The following is a 19,693-nucleotide window of genomic DNA, read 5'->3' as shown; positions in this document are numbered from 1 at the left end:
TCATTGGTCTAAGTAAGGTAATAATTCATTGATGCTGTTGGCTTTTTTCACTCCAGTAATGTGTTAGGTATATACATACTAAACTATGAACCAATGATGAACAAACATGTCTATACTTTCTGAAGATTTGTTGAGGGAATAGAAAAACCATCAATCGTATAAAATCAAATAAAACAGGATAATTAATATAACTATCTCACCATGATATGTAAAGGTTCTTTCAGTGGTCCAGCAGCTTTGAACATCTCCTTGTTTCTATGTCTTTGATATGTTAAAATGGTCCCGGCAATTTCATAGTCCCCACTCCACTGTATAAACCAATTACCATTCAGATAATATTCTCCTTTGTCATTCTGCACTGCTAGATAATTGTTAGCTTCTGCCACTTCTTCTACCAAAAGGTTACGTGCATTCTTTGGTATTATAGCAGCTTCTACATAACCTGTTGTAAGGAAAGAGTGTTGAAATAGGTGTAATACCACCATTGATTTTCCCCTATTAGTCTTTGTTAAATTTGCACTTTTCAGAAAAATGTGCAGAATTTATCTTTGTTTCAAATAAAGAAATACTTGGCATGAGTCAAGTTTTATCCTGTCCAGTACTACAGAAAAAATTTCACCTATTATTTCATTGCATATAAGAAAATAACCATCACTGGAAGTTAACCAATCAAATTCCTCCCCTTAATTTATCTGTGTACAAGGTTTAGTCACCATGTAACCTCAAGATTACAAAATTTTCTATAGAAATCCCAAATAAAAAATAATAGTGTTTTGAAATACCCAAGACATATGTTTATGACACAGAAATGTTTTTACTGCAATAAAATGTAGGATTAATTACCTACAACTGTCAAATTCAAGGGAATATTTTTTTAGACCTACTTTCGTATACAACCGGATGTGACGTACCACGATTTGGTGGTATTACACCTTGAAAGGAAAGAGAATATTGAAAAATATTTGATAACTGTGGTACTCCCACTGGAATTAATGTTAGTGTTGTTTTTGACAAGAGCTCACATTTATTGTCATATTCATTTTAAAAATTGGCTAAAACCCTTTATATAAACTTTATAATAATTTAACCTGTCCAATTTTTATTCCTTTTCATCAATCTGGTTTTAGTTTTATAATTATAATGCATTACATCTAGATAGTAGACTTCAACTGTGTTTTAATGCATAGTTTATTATAATGAATTATTGCATTTTAGTAAAATGAATGAAATTTTTACCTAAACCCTGAGTTTCATTATATTGGTCCTTAATAGTTTCACATGTAGTCCCGTCCCCTCTACACACACCACAATGGTCCTCTTTGGCATTGGAATTAATCACATAATCACAACCAACATGCTGAAAAAAACATATTCTTGGAATTAATCACATAATCACAACCAACATGCTGAAAATAAATCATGATCCTTGGTATTAATCATATATGTTGTCCACCTTAAGGTGGTATGGGAGTCTAATATAAAAATGATAGAAATTGTTCATACTTTGCTAAAACGTAGTATCTATTGATATATGTTGAAAAATATAATAAAAATGATAGGTCACAGCGCATTTTCTCAAGCTACAGGACGTAACAAAATGACACATTTTGTATGGATTATACAGGAAAAAGCACCATTTTGGGATTAGAAACTAAACCAAATGATAGAATTGTTAAATACTTAAGGAAAAGATAGCTTTCAAACAATGCTTTGAGAATATCAAAAGAAAAGATAGGGTCACTGTACGTTTTTCCTGGCTAAAATACAAAATAGGAAAATTCCATGTAGATTCCTTCAGAAAATGCACTGTTTTAGAGTTACCTCCCCTTTAAATGCCAATTTAAAAAAAAATAAAAAACAACCAAAATTAATCAACATTTGCAAAAATATTAATATTTATAAGTTATATTCTTATAAATTGGTTCTTTTAAATGAAAATTCACATTAAATATCTGCATTCCTGCATCGAATTTTGCTGACTTGATAGAAAATCTGGACCTTTGGTTCTCCATTTTTTACAATCCAAGATGGAGGAAGACACCCATACCACCTTAAGTTATGGAAATGTTTGAGGGAATATATTATAATTTTTTTAATTTAAAGACTTTTATTTATGAAAATTTATGAATAAACTCAATATATGTTGGCTAACTGTCTATGAAGTACTAAAGATTTGGGTTAAATTCAAAAATTGCTACCATCTTTATAATTTTTTTTCCATTATGAAGTTATTGTAAGATTTTTACTATTCACGATCGTTTACATTTTATATTAAAATACATTTTAAAAATAAAAATAGACCATTTTCTAATATTTGTAAAGAAACAATCTGCCCTACCCAGCTATGTGAGTCTTTGATCTATATTTATATATTCTATATCTTTATGTTATCTATGTAGAGTGACATTCTGAATTAAAATGGTGTAAGTATCGACTTCTACTAACACCAGGGGGCCTCTTGAATAAATTGAAGTTAGGTAATTGAATGAACACTTCAGTGTATTAGATTCATCATGCAATTGTGCTCAGATATTTGGTGATGAATTACCATTACCATAATCTAATTTTCTTGTAGTAGAATAACCTTGAACATGGCATATATCAGCTAACAATATACAAACTTATTACCACATATAAATAGATATTTCAATTATATACCATTGCCAACTGCATCACTGTAACTAATCATAAACTTTTAAAACATATTGATGCATATCTTAATGCATTTTGTTATTTGGAGAATTATATTTTATTGGCAGATCTTTCTGATAAGTTTATTCAGTACTTTCATAAAGATTTGGGACAATGTAAATAATATGGCATATTATATAGACATCCCTCTGTTGTTGAGGATTGCATGTTGCTCTTTAGATGTCTTTTGGTTGTTTTTGTCTATAGTTTTTACATTATTTCAAGCAAAGACTGAAAATTAAAAATATATTCAACTTTGCTATGTGTTCTGGTATTCTGAGAAATAGACTTTATTAAATTGCAGAATTGATTTTTTTACTTTTGATTTTGGTTTAGACTAGTACAATTTAGAGCTTCATAGTTTGGCCATCTGTCTATTGTTGGATGTTTGTTACCTTCTTATTGTCTTATGCTTAGTTTTTTTGTCATGGTTTTTTTTATATAGCCCCATATCCCCCTTTTCTTCATTTTTACTGATACAACTAGTTTGGTTTCTGTGATTTCATTGTGCATATGTAAAATTTTCAAACATTAATCAACCATTCATATAATATTCTTGGTTTCTGTGAGTACACATATTTATATGTAAAACTTACCATACATTTCCCACTTATACACATATTCTTTTTTCCTGGGGTACATGGTGTTCCATCAACAACTGTATCTCTCAACATCACAGAGAAGAATTTATCTTTGGGTTTACAATGTAACTGGCAAGGGGTATCTGTAAAATATCATTGTATCTTTTGCATCAAATGCATTCAATTATACCTGACAAGCAAAACAAAAATACCTTTTCAGTTTCTTAATGAGGGAAAGAAAATACTATATCACAATGTCAGAAGCTATCAAAATCCATCTAGAACTTGTCAGGATTTTTTTACAATTTTTACAGCTTCAAGCTATCAAGAACCCAAATGAAACTTGTCAAGATTTTTTTTAATTTCCTTCTCTTTTATCTTGAATTATCATATATCAAATTTTAAAAAAAAAGATATGAAATGAAATAAAGTGATTTTTTTTTCTCTATCTCAAAATTTCTCACCTTACTACTATATATATAAAGATCTTACAGTGACTAATGTCATATTTACAGATGTCAAAATAAGTACTATGTTAAAAACTAACTTTAAATAGACTGCATGTTTTAATGATGTTTTGTTTAAAGTTTCAGTAACCACAAGAAAAGAATGTCAATCATTTAAGCTCTTGCAATCTTTGCCACACATTTCAAAATCACACTCTCTGCTGTCAACAATTTCTAAGTCAAGGCTAATCTTGCTATTATTATTTATTTTCTTAAAGTGGTCAATGGTCATATGAGAATTTGGTGATGTGATAATATTTTAGATTAGGCAGAAGTTTCAATTCCTATAATCTATTTAAACCTTTTCATATTCTGAACATGCCTGAACCAGGTCCAGTGTTGCTGTTTATTTTTGCCTTGATACTAATATCTGTACATCTTCTAATCAATAATTATATTATATCATCTCAACAAGATTGATTTTCTCGCTAGAGCCGGTACAGAGAAAGTGAGAAATCGAGTTGAGATGACCATTGATAATCTGTTTATTGCTATTCTACCTATGACAAGATTGTCAATTCCTTGACAACAGCATTTGCCCCCTTAGTTTCTAGGGATAATTTTATTCTTAGTCTACTGAGCTGAGAAAGGAAATTATCAGTCAGTAAGATCAAAGGAAAATTTTGGTAAAATAGTGATAATGTTATTTACTTCATTGGTTACCATTCTTGACACACATTTAACAGATCACATAACAGTTTTGTCTTATTCTCACTATCAAACAACATTGACCCTGAACTGTTTACTTTCTTGTAATGAAGTCTATGGATAGAGAGGGTTGAATCTTTGCAAATTCTGCAAATTTGTATATTTCTGAGATCTCTTTTATATAACAGAACTTTACAATGTCACATTAAATAACATAATCTTACTTGGTGTGGGTACAGCCTCCCATTCATAAAGTCCATTCTTATATGGAATGTAATTAAATTCTTCACACTGTACATGGAGGAAACTGGGAACATTTTCAGGACATGGCTGAAATGAAATTTTATAAATAAAAACATTGCTAATAATATTGAATTAACAGGTTTTTAGTTTTTTTTACTCTTACTGTCACTTTGAATTGAATAAAAAGGTTAAAACATTTATATCAGATGATTTATTTATTTTCATGGGTACTAATTTTTCACAATATAAAAAAATACTTAAGGAAGCTCGCTTGTCATGTTTTGGAATTTTGGTCAGATTTTCGGAATCTTCTGGTTTTATCGATTTGAATGCCTTAACAAAATTTGTCCGGTGACCCACATTTTCTTTTATAATTCTTTTACATGTATAATGATAAGCTGTCTGTTAAAGTCTTATAAAATTTTAATTACTTTTTAATAGTTTTTGAAGACTTAAACTTGTCAATGATAAAGCTATGAAAAGTCAAGAGAGAACATTTTCCCGCCAAAATTTCATTGGCTAATATCTCGAAAACAAGCACGGTGACCTATATAATTTTTTTGCTCTTTTGATTCCTTTATCAATCCCCTATCAATATATGCTAGTGTTTTGAAAAGTTAATTACTTTGAAACTGAGGAGCCAGCTTCCTTAATTTCATGGTTTGCCAAAGTCAGCATACATGCATACAAAAAATGCTGATGTAGCTAAAGTCTTCGAACATTAAAAATTGTGGTTCAATAAACCCACAAAAGCTAAGAAAATCGGTACCCTGTGAATAATGATAACTCTACAGAATAATAGATTTATACATTCTCTGTTGGGAAAATGTAACGCTAAATTCCAAATTGTTTTAACTTGTTCACTAAGATACAGATAATGTTATCTAAAATGTTTACATAATGTCCCAGCACTTTCTTAAATCTAACATTTTGATTAAATCTCTTTAGTTGCCACAAATAAATGTTTTAACGCTATGTAATCTGACAATATAAAACAACTTGATATCTTATAAAACAACTAGATAGTGTCAACAATAGCAACGGGAGATTCCGTTAAACAGTTATCTAATTTGAGAAAAAAATAAAAAAATAAAAAATGGATTTATTGAAAGTGCAAGACCATAAAATATGAAGTGAACTAGAACCAGATTTTGAAGAATTATTATAAAACTCTAATCTTTTTTTACCGAAATTCCATCACTCACTTTCAAAGAAAGCGTCTGATTTATTTTCTTGACTTTCTTTGACTTATAATATGATTTTTGATTGTTAAGTTTAGTTTTTAAACATATTTATTTATAGTGGATTGGGAAACAACTTTTGCCACTTGGCGGTGCCAGTGCTGCCTTGTAGCAACATTAGCCTTCTCTTTTTTTAAATCAACAAGGGTGTCTTTAATGTGCAAGAGATATTTCTTTCTCTTAACATGGGTCAGCCATTTATCGTCGACGAAATATCATCGTTTCCTCAAGACCATACTGGCAAATGGTGTCAAGGGAGAGCCAAAAATTCAGTCCCTGAAAACTTCTACTGGAATTGGAATCAAACCAGGAACCTTTGTGTTAGTAGTCCGATGAACTAACCACTACACCACGGCTTTGATTATTTGTTTAGTATCTTCTGCCACTCTTTTATCTACTGTACATGATATGAAAAATCTGTACTTGCTTGAGCACTTAAATTTGAGTGAATTTCAAGGGAAAAAGCTCAGTAAAAAGTAATCAATTATTAAAGTAATAACATGTATATTCTTTTAAATACAATGTATATATATATATATATATATATATAAAGAATAGAATTCTGTAGTATGGATTTTTCAGTATTTTGTAAGATTGTTGTCACATAGTTTTCTTTTACCATAAATCCAAACTTTTTCACAAGCTTAGGAAATATGTGCACTCACCTCTGTATTACAAATTCTGAATCTTTTTCTTTCTCCAATACAGTATTTACCTCCATGTGATGGTCTGAAAAGTACAAATCCAATTACACATTTTTTCAATTAATTTTTTTTTACAGCAGCTGCACCAAGGGCGAATTGTACGCCCTTTTGCAAAATTGTAGTGTTTTGAGTTTTTGCTTGTATTTTCATTGTCTCTCAGTTTTGTTAAATCTCTTCAAAATACTATTATGATATATCCCATGGTACCTTAAGGTGGTACACAACACCTTCACTAAAATTAAATTGGCTCATTTAATTTTCATAAAATTTTGACAAAGTATTTACTTTGACCCTTCGACAAAAATATAAAAATTTCAAAAAATTTGAACCAACCATTTTATCAGAAAAATTACACTGGTTACATAGCAGTTTGACAAACACTAATTTTGATCATTGAGAAGCTTAATATTCCATTAACAACGCAACGTAATTAAAACGTTCAGTTGATTTTACAGAGTTATCTCCCTGTAGTGTTAGGTACTACCTTAACCCTTTTTCTTTACTATGGATACTAATGGGGTACTTACTGTGGATTATCACAATGTCTTTCTATGATAGCCACCCCAGCATCACATGTCCGTGTACAATCAGACCAACTGCTCCACTCTCCCCAGTTACCATTAATGGCTTCTGGTCTCTCACCAATCTCTACACACTTCCCATTAAAACACCACTACAAAAACAACAAAATATCAGTAAGTCTATAAAGCATGGCTATCAAACTATGTATTACTGTGGATTTATTTATTTTCGTGGGTACCAATTTTCGTGGATTGCATAAAATCTGTTTTTTCGTGGATATGTGATTTCGTGGTTTTGACAAAGTCTTCATACAACCTATTAAAAAATATGTAGTTCGTTGAACATCTAAATTCGTGGTTACCCTTTACCCACGAAAACCACGAAAATTGATATCCAACGAATAATAATGAACCCACAGTATATTGGAATTTATTGACTTAATTCCGTTTAATTAATAAACCTAAAACAGAAAAAAAACAATGTGTAAAAAATGTTCCTTCACTGCAGATGGAAAGACTTTTTTCAGGATACTGGATTGAGCAATTTAATATGGGAGGGTTTGAGAATAGCCGTTTGTAATAAATTGTTGAAATATGGAATTTAATTATGTAATGTTGCAGGACAGCACAAATCATTTCACAAAATTTGGGACTTTTATTTTATCCAGAATTCTGGATAAGAACTAAATAAAGGTATAACACAAATGATGTGTTGCAAAAGTTAATTTTCACTCTAAATAAGCAAACACAAATTAATGCTATACTCTTAGGCTATACTCTTAAGATTCTGTATTCTATGACAACAATTATGACTACCTTATTTTTGCCACAAATGGTTCCTTCTGCTGCAGCTTCTAATCTAGTGGAACACCTATTATTAACTCTACACCAAAGAGTATTACATATATCCTCCTAAAATATATAAATAGAATGTTCATTACGTCAGATATTCGTTAAAATGATAAACAAAAAACATGAAAAAGCTTCTGGCTTCTTTTGAAAGTTTTTTGTATACATTAAATATGATGGTTTTGTTTATTGAGTATAAATCTTAAAGTTTGTTTTCAGTAAATTAGTTGGTAATTGTTTATGTAACTGTTTATATTCAAAATGTATTTTTGGAATAATAAAATATGACATAATCTTTTATAACTTTTAAAACACATGTGCAGAATTATTCTATTCAAAGAAACAGTAATCCTTGTATCAAAATATTCCTACAAATACAATAAACAGCTGCGCCATGAGCGCATGATACGCCCGACGTCTTATGTGGAAGTCTTATGCAATAATCATAAATAGTTTATTAGAAAGTTTTAAGCAATAACCATATATTGTTTTAGAGACACGGCGGGACATGTGAAACCCCCCACCCTGTTTTTTTTTTACAAAAACTAAATATTACCAAAATAAAATTTTGAATCAAAACCAAAAAGTATACAGATCTTTAGATTAATATATCAAAGAAGTGTGTAAAGTTTTAAGCAATAATCATAACTTATTTTTGAGATAAGGCGCGACATGTAAAAAACCCTCCTCTGTTTTACAAAATACTCAATAACTCAAAAATAAAATTTTGAATAATCACCAAAAAGTATACAGATCTTTAGATTAATAGAACAAAGAAGTGTGTAAAGTTTTAAGCAATAATCATAAATCATTTTTGAGATACAGCACGACATGTAAAAAAAAACCTCCCCCTTTTTTACAAAATACTAATAACTCAAAAATGAAATTTTGAATCATCACCAAAAAGTATACAGATATTGATATTAATATAACAAAGACACATATAAAGTTTTAAGCAATAATCATAAATAGTTTTTGAGATATGGCGCGACATGTAAAAAAACCCTCCCCCTTTTTTACAAAATACTCAATAACTTAAAAATGAAATTTTGAATCATCACCAAAAAGTATACAGATATTGAGATTAATATAACTAAGAAGTGTTTAAAGTTTTAAGTCATAATCAAGAATCATTTTTGAGATACAGTGCGACATGTGAAAAAACACACCCCTGTTTTAGTTATAAAGTGCCGTAACTCAAAAAGTTTAAATCTTATTTTCACCAAAAAGTATACAGATCATTTGACCATCATAAGAAACAACTATATTAAGTTTCATGAAATTTGGATAAGTCGTTCTCAAGTTACGGTGCGACATGTTTACGCCGGACAGACGGACGGACGGACGGACAGACGGACAGACGGACGGACACCGGACATTTGTATACCATAATACGTCCCGTCAAAATTTTGACGGGCGTATAAAAATCTTCAAAGCTGTCTATATGGATTCTGTTTAATATTAACTATATTTTTTTTGTAATGCAACGTATGATATATACCCTGGGTTCACAAACAGTTACACATAACATGTTAATTTTGATAAAAAAAAATCAAGAAAATGTTCTTGTGAAACTGGATGATTTAATTAATTGATTGTTTGTTGCTTGTTTAATGTTTTATGTCCATTAGTGTCAGACTATAATGGATTATAAGCATAGCATAATATTCAAATTGTATTTTTGAAGAAAGAAAATTATTGATAAGTCGATACAACATTTTGCACTTTGGTTATCTGCCCCTTATTTTATGGATATCATCCAAAATTCACAAATAGAATTTTTCATTTTTTTTATAAAATATAGTTTTTTTCATGTTAGTTCAAAGTAAAATGAAAGAATATTTATGTCACATTATTGATTTTTTTAAACGTCATATATAGCTATTTATCATTGTGCATTATTTTATTATTTCTGAGTACACTTTAAAACATAGTTTAAGAATTTCAACCAAACATTTTTTAAAAAAGCTAGCTATTGCCCATTAAATCCAAGAAATTAGCATTACAGGAAAACTAACGAAACCATTGTAATCATACCTAGTTGTACTCCAATGGAAAAAAAAACAATAATCAAGAGGTATGAGGACATTATCAGTTACTCATACTGTTGTTTGCTCTATGGTGGGGTGGTTGTCGCTTTGACATATTCACCATTTCCTTTCTCAATTTTATTTATGACTGGTTTTTTTTTTTGGTATATCTTAAGTTGTGCTATTTGATTTTTTCTTGTACATATACTTGCACTTATTCTCTAAAAGCTCAAAGGAAAGTTAAATCTTCAAACCTACCCGTTTCATGCCTTCACATAAAGCTGCACCTGGTCCATACATTAATCTACACTGATGGTCAGCATCATACATGGTCCCAGGGGGTAATACTGGATAGTTAAATGAGTCCTCTCCTAAATTTCCTGGGTCATCATTCAAACAATATCCCCATCCACGACTGAAACATACGATTATATATATAAATGCTCTTTATATACACCAAAAAAGGGTACTTTTACTGAAAAAAAATGTCCTTTGGACTATGAAAGTATACATGCATAAGAAGATTCTGTTCTAAGCATTCCTTTAAATTTCAAGAAACAAAGCTGATTCTTCTCATAGACTAAAAGTGTATTAAATAATATTTAGGTACATATCAAGTAGCAGCAAGGATCTAGATCATAATTTCATGTCTGCCTTATACAGCAGGTAAAGCATTCATACCAATGCAAGGCCCTCTGAAGCAGAGAAAACAATATTTAAAGTTTATATTCATACCAATATTGCTTTGAGAGACCAATACAGTTCTTGTAGTAAAAACTTACTCTACAAATTTTGTAATTTCTTTTTTACTGCATTTTGACCATTTCATGTTTGGTGACGCGACCAGGAGATGTGATGACATAACGTACATAAAATCATCTTCGTCCTTCATTTCACAGCTGTTATGTAAGCCATCATGCTTCATTCCAAAGCTGAAGAAAACATTTCAATTCATCAGCAGCTATCAGATTTATTTTTTCTTTGAAGGTCATATGTTTATTTTTAAATTACTATTTTGAACTTATCAGTTATAGACAGTAATTTTTCTAATCCCTACAGAGAATTTTTTATTTGTTTTTTTAGTGTTTTGTATCTTTAAAGTTCATTTGAATTTTTTTTATCTCATCAATATTTATCAAATTCTAACTAAATCTTATGTGTTTTTTTCTAAAAAAAACATTGAGCTGTTTAAAAAGTTTTATTTTTTTATGTATAATAAACTGCTATATTGTCAACATTGAATCTCAAGAGTATATGGATGAAAGTTGAATTTGGAATTTACCTGAACCCTAAAATAAAAATTACAAATATCATTATAGTTTCTGTTCTATTTCTATAATCATGTCAGCACATTTATAATTTACAGCAAAATGCCTGGAATGTGTAGGTAAAGGTAATATCTTTGGCTAGTGGGCTTGTTATAATTAGCTGAACCAAGAAATAATTATAAGGTAAACTATACTACCCTCCTTTCAGAGTAGTCTAGTCCTACAGACACAGCCAGCAAGCAAGCTAACCAAATTATTAGAAAATAAATTTAAAGATATGTTACAGCTATTCTTTGTTTTGATAAGGTCTTAACTGAAATGTAATCATCCTTAAGCAGACTAGGAGCTAAACACACTATATCTTATCACTTATATATTATTCAAGGCGGTATGATGACTTTGACACATCTTTTGGGGTTTTTCTCTGTTGTTATGTTACTGTTGCGTCAACATATATCCCACATCTCCTTTTTTCATAATTTTTTTATACTGTACATTTCCAGAAAATGACATTAAATATTCCTTCTTTTGCCTAAGTTCTTGAGCTAGAGTTAAAAACCTTTTGATACATTTACAGAACCTCAAAAATGTCTTACTTGTGTCCAAGTTCATGAGCTACAGTAAAAGCCATGGCCAGCCCTGTATCTTCGTTGATATTACAGCTACGATGAGGCTGACACATGCCCGACATCATAGATAACCCTAAAGTACTACAGGGTTCATTCATTCGGGAACATATATCCTTCCTACAAAATATAACAATTTTCAATTATATCTTTAATACAAGATTTCTTTGCCTTCATTAGAAATTTGTATACAAATAGTTTATTCTATAGTATCAGTTTTGTATTATGTGAAATAACTGGAGTAAAATTTCCTACACAAATATTCAATATTTATTTATTAATTATATCTATTTTCATATAATTTGGAAAAGTTTTAATAAGGTGAAGTTACTTTATTCAAATTCAGAAGTTTAAATTCCAACAACTGCCACATTTTTACAAAGCTCCAGTCGAAATTATAAATGACATTGAATATTGGTAAGAAATTTTGTAAAAAGAAGGCACAGTCTTAACAAAAAAGATTGTTGTTTGATAACTATAAGAGAAAAAGCAATGAACAAAATGCACTGAGGATCTAAGTATACACATGTATAATGGGAGGATACAACTTTTTTTTTTATAAATTATATACTTATGGGTTGTTAATTTTAAGGTCTTTTGGAAAATCTTGTTTTTGCTGTATTTAGACCCCTCTACCAAGAAATTTGTTTTATGTGCATGCCTACAATCAAACGCAAACATAGGTTTCAACATTATTTTTTTAATTTAGACTTGTTTATATATATAACCAGGACATAAATAGTAGATGAATGTCAGTTCAATAATCTGTCTAGATCATCTGACATTCATTCCAATCTAATTTCCTCAAATCTTACTTAGTAAGCAGTATAGCTATGTCATGGTGGTTTGGATGGTCATCATCTTTAAAGTTCATGTTCATCTGCCATTTACAGAAACTTCTCAACGATTTGTCGGCATGATGGGTAATGACTAGTTCTTCCTGTCAATTAAATAATAATCATTTTTACAAAGACATTTACATTACATTTCCCCCCCTGAAATTATGTGTTGGTCCTCAATGCTCCTCAACATGGGTAATGACTAGATCTTCCTGTCAATTAAATAATAATCATTTTTACAAAGACATTTACATTACATTTCCCCCCCCCCCTGAAATTGTGTGTTGGTCCTCAATGCTCCTTAACATCATACTTTAATTAAGCCTGTTAAATTTGTCCATTCAAGAGTTATTTATGAGTCTGATGTAGATGAAACACCCTTCTTATGTAAAAAATTTAAAGCCTGGTATCTTTGATAAGCTTATTTTTGTTCTTACTAAATGAATACATTTTTCACTTCAATCAATGTAATTTGGTTTCCTAAAAAAATATTTACCAAAATCATTTCCATAAAATTGATCACATGGCTTTAAAGAATTAATTCAGACATAACTGCCAGACATAATCAAAACAAGTATCTCACAACCTAGTTTCAAAGGAAACACCTCAATGAAACAAAATCCATTAAAACTCCCTTTCTTTTGAGAAAATTACTCATGTGGACCAGTTAATATTTTTGCGAATTTTTGTAATCCTATTTGCAGAAACATTGATGTTCTATTCAGTAATATTATCTTATACCCTTAATTTACACCAGTAGACAGTTTTTTCCATGCATTTTTATAATCTTTAACCTGGGAACAGTATATCAATAATCTGTAAATTCAGAAATTATTGTGATTTTGTGAAATTGTCATTTCAGGCTTATTTTTACGATTTTGAGAAAAATCCTGTTTAATTCATATAAAATATTTCAAAATGCGAGTTTAAATTATTACCTTTACAACTCTGTCATATTTTTCGCAATAATAAAAACCTCGCAATAATTTCTGAATTTACAGTAAATGTTCCTGCTTTAACATATGAAATAATACCAGGAAATGAACACTCTCCTTTTCAAATGTTTAATGGGGATATATATGCCAACTTACTGAAAAGGTTTTATTACTAAAATTATAATTCATGGACTCTTTAAACTGTCTATCAACTTTGCCTCTAAACAACCTTATACTGCAACTGTTGTATATAAAGCCTTTTTTACGACTTAGATAATGTGTTTTTGTAAAGTCATTTAACAATGCAAGTGTAGGGAATTTTACTTTGTCATTTCAAACACTGTTGATTTTTACCCCAAATATTTCATTTGGAAGTCATAAGTGTCATAGTATAAAGAGAACAACCACACATTGTCTTAAAATATCAAATTATTTGTATTAGGCTGAAAAAAGGATAGAAATGCTATCGCCTACTACCTGTTTCTAAGCCTTGTACAAATAAATCTAATATTTTGAGAAATGTATGGATATTCTTAATTTACATTAGTGGACATTTGAAGGTTACATACTCTTGTACTTCTTTTTTGACAATTTTCCTTCATGTGTTCATGTGTTTCTCCTTTTTTTCTCTTAATAGATATAGGAAGAGGTGGTATGAGTGCAAATGAGACAACTCTCCATCCAAGTAACAATTTATAAAAGTAAACCATTATAGGTCAAAGTACAGTCTTCAACACAGAGCCTTGGCTCACACCGAACAGCAAGCCTGAAAGGGCCTCAAAAATTACTAGTGTATAACCATTCAAACAGGAAAACCAATGGTCTAATCTATATAAAAATAGTCTAAATTTATTGAAAAGTTGAACTGAGTATGCACAATTGTTTAAACCCAAAATAAATTTTATTTGTCAATGTCCAAAGCCATGGTAAACCTCGTCTTTCTGATAAATGTCCGATTTTTTATATCAATATAGCTGATCATGACAGTTACGATTTTTTTTCCAAATTTCATTTTTTATTGCAGAAATTTAACTAAAACTTGTCAATATATATAACCTTGATCTTTTATAGAAATTTTAAGTTTTGTAGATTTGTTGTTCTTTTTTCTTCATAATATCAAAGGATACACCAATTTCTTTTATAGTTTTTCAATTGTATAGGTGCCCTCTAGAAATGTGGAACATTAGTGATTGGTGATGGCAAAATGTAAACCTTTTACCTTCGACAATAGCTTACTACTAAGATACATTGCAATATAAATCAATTCACGAAAAACATTAAAGAACTAAAAATAAATGTTACACCAAAACGTGCTTAAATCATTATGCTTAAACAAAATGTTAACCTTTTTGAATTATGGTTTTCTTAAGGATATTACATAACACCTATCCATTTTTATCAGGTAAAAAATACAAAATTTTAAGGTATTTCCCGAACAAAAATTTCACCTTCAAGTTGTTTCATTTGTGTCTTTTAAAATTGTTATCTTTGTTGTTAAAATTTGGTGTTTTAAGTGATCTAATTTATTGACCAAGGATTAGTCTGGCGTCGTTATAAAATGTCAAGTGGAATTGTCACCATATTGATATCTGATTTATTGCTATACTTTAAATAGTTGACACCTATACTCATATACTTCAAATAGATATATAGTACATACAATATTAGGATACTAAGTGACAAGGTACTATTTGTAGAGTATAAACTTTATCAAGAGCAGGAATTATCAGACAACTAGTAAGGGTGGAAATTCAACCTTTTTAACTGAATTGGCTAAATCTTTCGAAATTTTTTACCCTTATGCAACTTTGTACTTTGTTTGGTCTTTAAACGTTTCAGATTCCAGCGTCATTGATGAGTCTTTGATAGAATAAACATGCATTTTAGGTACAAAATTATAGCTTAAAACTTGTATCTTTTTGTATGTTCATTTTGTCCAATAGTTCTATATTCAGAAACCAGTTACATATTATTGTATACCTGGTGTTCCTCTAGCAGAACCAGCCTGACTAGAACTATATTAATAGCATTTCCTAAAGAGGCATCATGGAATAAACTGACTACCTGAAAGTAAAAAAAAAAATCTGTTAAAAATAAAATTCTTTAATCATATATAATTTATTTTAATAATCAAGCATATTATAATGTTGTTAGCTGTGCGGTAGGGTTGGAGCCTAGACCTAGAGATAATTAAAACTTGTCAAGTACATATGATAATACGACCATATGTTTTCTGGTTTTAATTCTTTTTCTCATGTCATTTTTGGGCTTTTATAGCTGACTATGCGGTATGGGTTTTGCTCATTTGTCGAAGGCTGTACAGTGACCTTATAACTACCATGTTACTTGATCTCTAGTGGAGAGATGTCTCATTGGCAATCATACCACATCTATTTTTATATTTATAGGAAGATCAAAATAGTACGGAATTTTGGAAAATCAATTCTCGAGAAAAAGAATCAATGCATGCTTAGCAGAGCAGCAGATTGGGGACAATAAGACTTCTAATTGTTAAAACTACCTGCAGGTTTCTAACTTCTTTATATTATTTGTTTATAAAACAAGAGGCTCTCAAGAGCCTGAATCGCTCACCTTGATTTTTTGGCATTTCTTTCGATTAAGAGATTGAGTGTCCAATTTCATTGTATTTTTTTTCTTTTTAAATTGTGTAAAATTGTCCTTAAAGGGCAATAACTCTTTAAGGGGTCAATTGACAGAAAGAGAGTATTGGGTATGAAAAAGAAAACTACACACTAGAATAAAATGTAAAAAAAAAAAATAACTATATCTGACATTTACCCAACAATAGGTTGTTCAAATAGCCTGAAAATTACATAGCAGATAGATCTTGACCTTTTCATCACTTTGACTCCCTGTCACTTTTGCTCTTACTGATTTAGTTTTTGAGATATAAGCCAAAAACTGCATTTGACCCCTATGTTCTATTTTTAGCAATGGCGACCATGTTTGTTGATAGATCAAAACTTCGGATACAATTTATAAACTAGATACCCTAAGGAACATTCAGTTTAAGTTTGGAAGTATTTGGCCTAGTAGTTTCAGAGGAGAAGATTCTTGAAAAACTGCATTTTACCCTGTGTTCTATTTTTAGCCATGACACCCATGTTTTTTGACGAAATAGAAAATAAAACCACAAACTTTATTTTATACACCCTACTGATCATTCAGTTGAAGTTTGGTTGAATTTGGTTGAGTAGTTTTAGAAGAGAAGATTTTTTAAAGTTAGCAAATATGATGAACAAATTGTGAAAAATTGTCATTAAAGGACAATAACCCCTGAAGGGGTCAATTGACAATTTTGGTCATATTAACTTATTTGTAGATCTTACTTTGCTGATCATTTTTGCTGTTTACAATTTATCTTTATCTATAATAATATTCAAGATAATGACCAAAAACTGCAAAATTTCCTTAAAATTACCAATTAAGTGGCAAGTGATGGCATAAGCTCACTTGGCCCTTTGGGCCAGGTGAGCTAAAAAAGTATTATGAAATATGAAAAATATTTGTTCACCACAGAGACCACCCTAAAAATCATAACAATTAATCATTTTTGTGCATCTGTATATTCAATTCCATTTTTTATGATAAATGATATAAAATTCATAACAAACAAAAACAATCATATGGAAACTATTTCAAAATAAAAATATTACAAAAAATTGATAAAAAATTGAATTCTAATCAACATCTCTTAAAAAAAACAAAAAATATCAATGCAATTGATTTAAAAAACAAGTATTTATTGGCATCAATCACGTAATTTTCTTTAAAAATACGGAAATGACATGTACCATTCTTGCGCAAAATTGTAACAAAACATGTCAAGTTTCACTGCAGATTACCGTCTTATATAATACATCTGTTTTATTATCATCAAGTGTTACGATATCGGTAAAATTAATTCCCAGCTGACGCTTAGATCTGGCTGATTATCAAGAGCAAGTTAAAGTCGGCATCTTTAATTGACAGAGCAGCAGTTTACACTTGCTATGTTGTGACGAATTCATTTAAAAATAAAAGCGAAAGTAACAAAAAATAATAAACCATAGAAGTTCCATTGCTGATAAAACAACTAATTAAGTGAAAACACGGTAATTATGATCCCATATTTTATTTCGGTTCACTAATATTGGGAAGAGGAACAACTGCACTTTCTTTATGCTGATTAATTTTACATTCATGTAATTATGTTCAGTGCTTATAGTTAAAGCGATGTTTATGTATTGAAAATAGAACTTTTGAATGTTGACATTATGGATACTGCCAATTGCAAAAGGAGCAAACTGATAGATAGTGAATAAAAATGGCAGTAGTAAGGGGTGTCGAGTACTTTCTAGGTCTAAGCAAACATAATCAAAACAGAAATCAAACAAATCTTTAATCTAAGCTTTTTTGAGAAAAAAAATCCAATTAATTAACTCTAAACATTTTCATTACTTCACTTTAATATATTGATATAGCAGTACAAATAGTTTTAGATAATCCAAACCCTGTAGATAAAAAAAAATTGTTTAAAATGACAGGTTGATGTTTTATACAATAGTAAGTTCATTTGAAATTTTTATTCTTATCTTTCATATAATTCTGATATCGCACAATTTTGGCGATAATTATATGAATTATGAAAAGGAAGTTGTAAACAACCTGAAAATTTGGATACAAGTCAACATTTGATACTCAAATCACATCAGGGACTGGGTAGACTTTTCAAATAAACTGCATGTTTAACCCTTTCTGTGTAACTTGGGGAGAAAAAATTATGAATTCAAGCCTCCCTATTCTGCACAAATATAAGGAAATTTCTTGTGATTGCCAATATTTGACAAACTATCCAACAGAGTCCAAATATAGCAGCTTTAAGTACACACCATATACCAATATTACTACCTTAAGGCTTTCCAAAATGGGTTTTGGACCTATTGACCTCCCATGTTTTACAAAGACTTTCATTTTTCATCTTAACCAAGTGAGATTTGGACTTCATGACTCAGTTAATAATTATTACATTAAACTGTGGTTTTTAAGAGATTGAAGAAAATATTTGACTGGATCATAAAGTCTCATAAGTCAAGGTGTAAATAAATGGAATTACATGACCTCCAAACTGAGCAAGGTCAAAATAAGGTCAGGAAGATAATAATTTCATTCTTTTGCACAATTCCAAAGGAACATCTATTATAGCCAGTAAAATTATCAACTAAGGATAAGATATCAATGAAACTTTAAATATAGTCAAAATCATAATAAAGCAAGATTATTAGGATCTATTATTAGAGGTTTTGGTCTGTAACTTAAAAATAATTGATACTTATAGTTACATGAAAATATATATTTAACAAAAATGCAAACTCCGAGGTATTTTCCATAAAAACTGACAAAATCAAACTTTAGATTTTAGGAACAAATGAAAAAGAAACAATTATCGTGACTTGGTACATTCAGTATTGAAGAAAACTATATGTATCAGCAAACTGATTTATTATTTAATCCTTTTCTTACATTTTTCATCACTTGGCAGTGAATTAAAACCAACTTTCCAGACAAAGGTAGACTAAATTAACACCTAATGACTCATTTATTACTTATCTTATCCTCTATAAAATATAATAGTATTATAAAAATACTGAGAAGTATTAAATGTCAATTTTATCGAGCTTCAAATTTATATTTATTATAATTTTATCAGTAGGTATTAAAGGGGAAAATTGAACTGTCTGGAACATAACGTTCAGATCAACTCAGTATCTATTCTTCCAAAAATTTCTATTTTTATTTGAAGAACTACATTTTCTAAGATTTATTTTATGCATTTTGAACTGAATGTCGGTTAATAATGTTATGTATGTTTTTTACAGTTGAACTATCGTAAATTAATGTAACAATACAGGTGTCTTTCTGTTTGACGAAGATCTACAGATATAAAATTATCAAGCAAATAAATACACATTATGGTGGCAGAAAGTTATGCAGTTGTTGCATTTTTTCAT

The 19,693-nt window shown here is 29.7% G+C and overlaps 1 protein-coding gene across 1 annotated transcript in view; it reads right to left on the bottom strand.

The window, feature by feature from the left end:
* Nucleotides 1-19,693, bottom strand: part of LOC143072677 (A disintegrin and metalloproteinase with thrombospondin motifs 6-like) — a 53,167-nt gene that overhangs the window by 9,946 nt on the left and 23,528 nt on the right. The window contains exons 5-16 of the mRNA XM_076247747.1: nt 15,663-15,746; nt 12,724-12,848; nt 11,879-12,028; nt 10,797-10,946; nt 10,273-10,429; nt 7,952-8,047; nt 7,142-7,287; nt 6,576-6,639; nt 4,651-4,756; nt 3,288-3,415; nt 1,237-1,357; nt 201-442 (exon numbers count right to left, since the gene is read on the bottom strand). Coding sequence (XP_076103862.1) covers nt 201-442; nt 1,237-1,357; nt 3,288-3,415; nt 4,651-4,756; nt 6,576-6,639; nt 7,142-7,287; nt 7,952-8,047; nt 10,273-10,429; nt 10,797-10,946; nt 11,879-12,028; nt 12,724-12,848; nt 15,663-15,746 — 1,569 coding nt within the window. The remainder of the gene's footprint in view (nt 1-200; nt 443-1,236; nt 1,358-3,287; nt 3,416-4,650; nt 4,757-6,575; nt 6,640-7,141; nt 7,288-7,951; nt 8,048-10,272; nt 10,430-10,796; nt 10,947-11,878; nt 12,029-12,723; nt 12,849-15,662; nt 15,747-19,693) is intronic.

Source organism: Mytilus galloprovincialis, chromosome 4 (genome assembly GCF_965363235.1).
Source record: "Mytilus galloprovincialis chromosome 4, xbMytGall1.hap1.1, whole genome shotgun sequence".
NCBI classification, from domain to species: Eukaryota; Metazoa; Mollusca; class Bivalvia; order Mytilida; family Mytilidae; genus Mytilus; species Mytilus galloprovincialis.
Note: the sequence above shows the minus strand (reverse complement) of the source record. Positions and strands in the feature narration are given on the sequence as shown.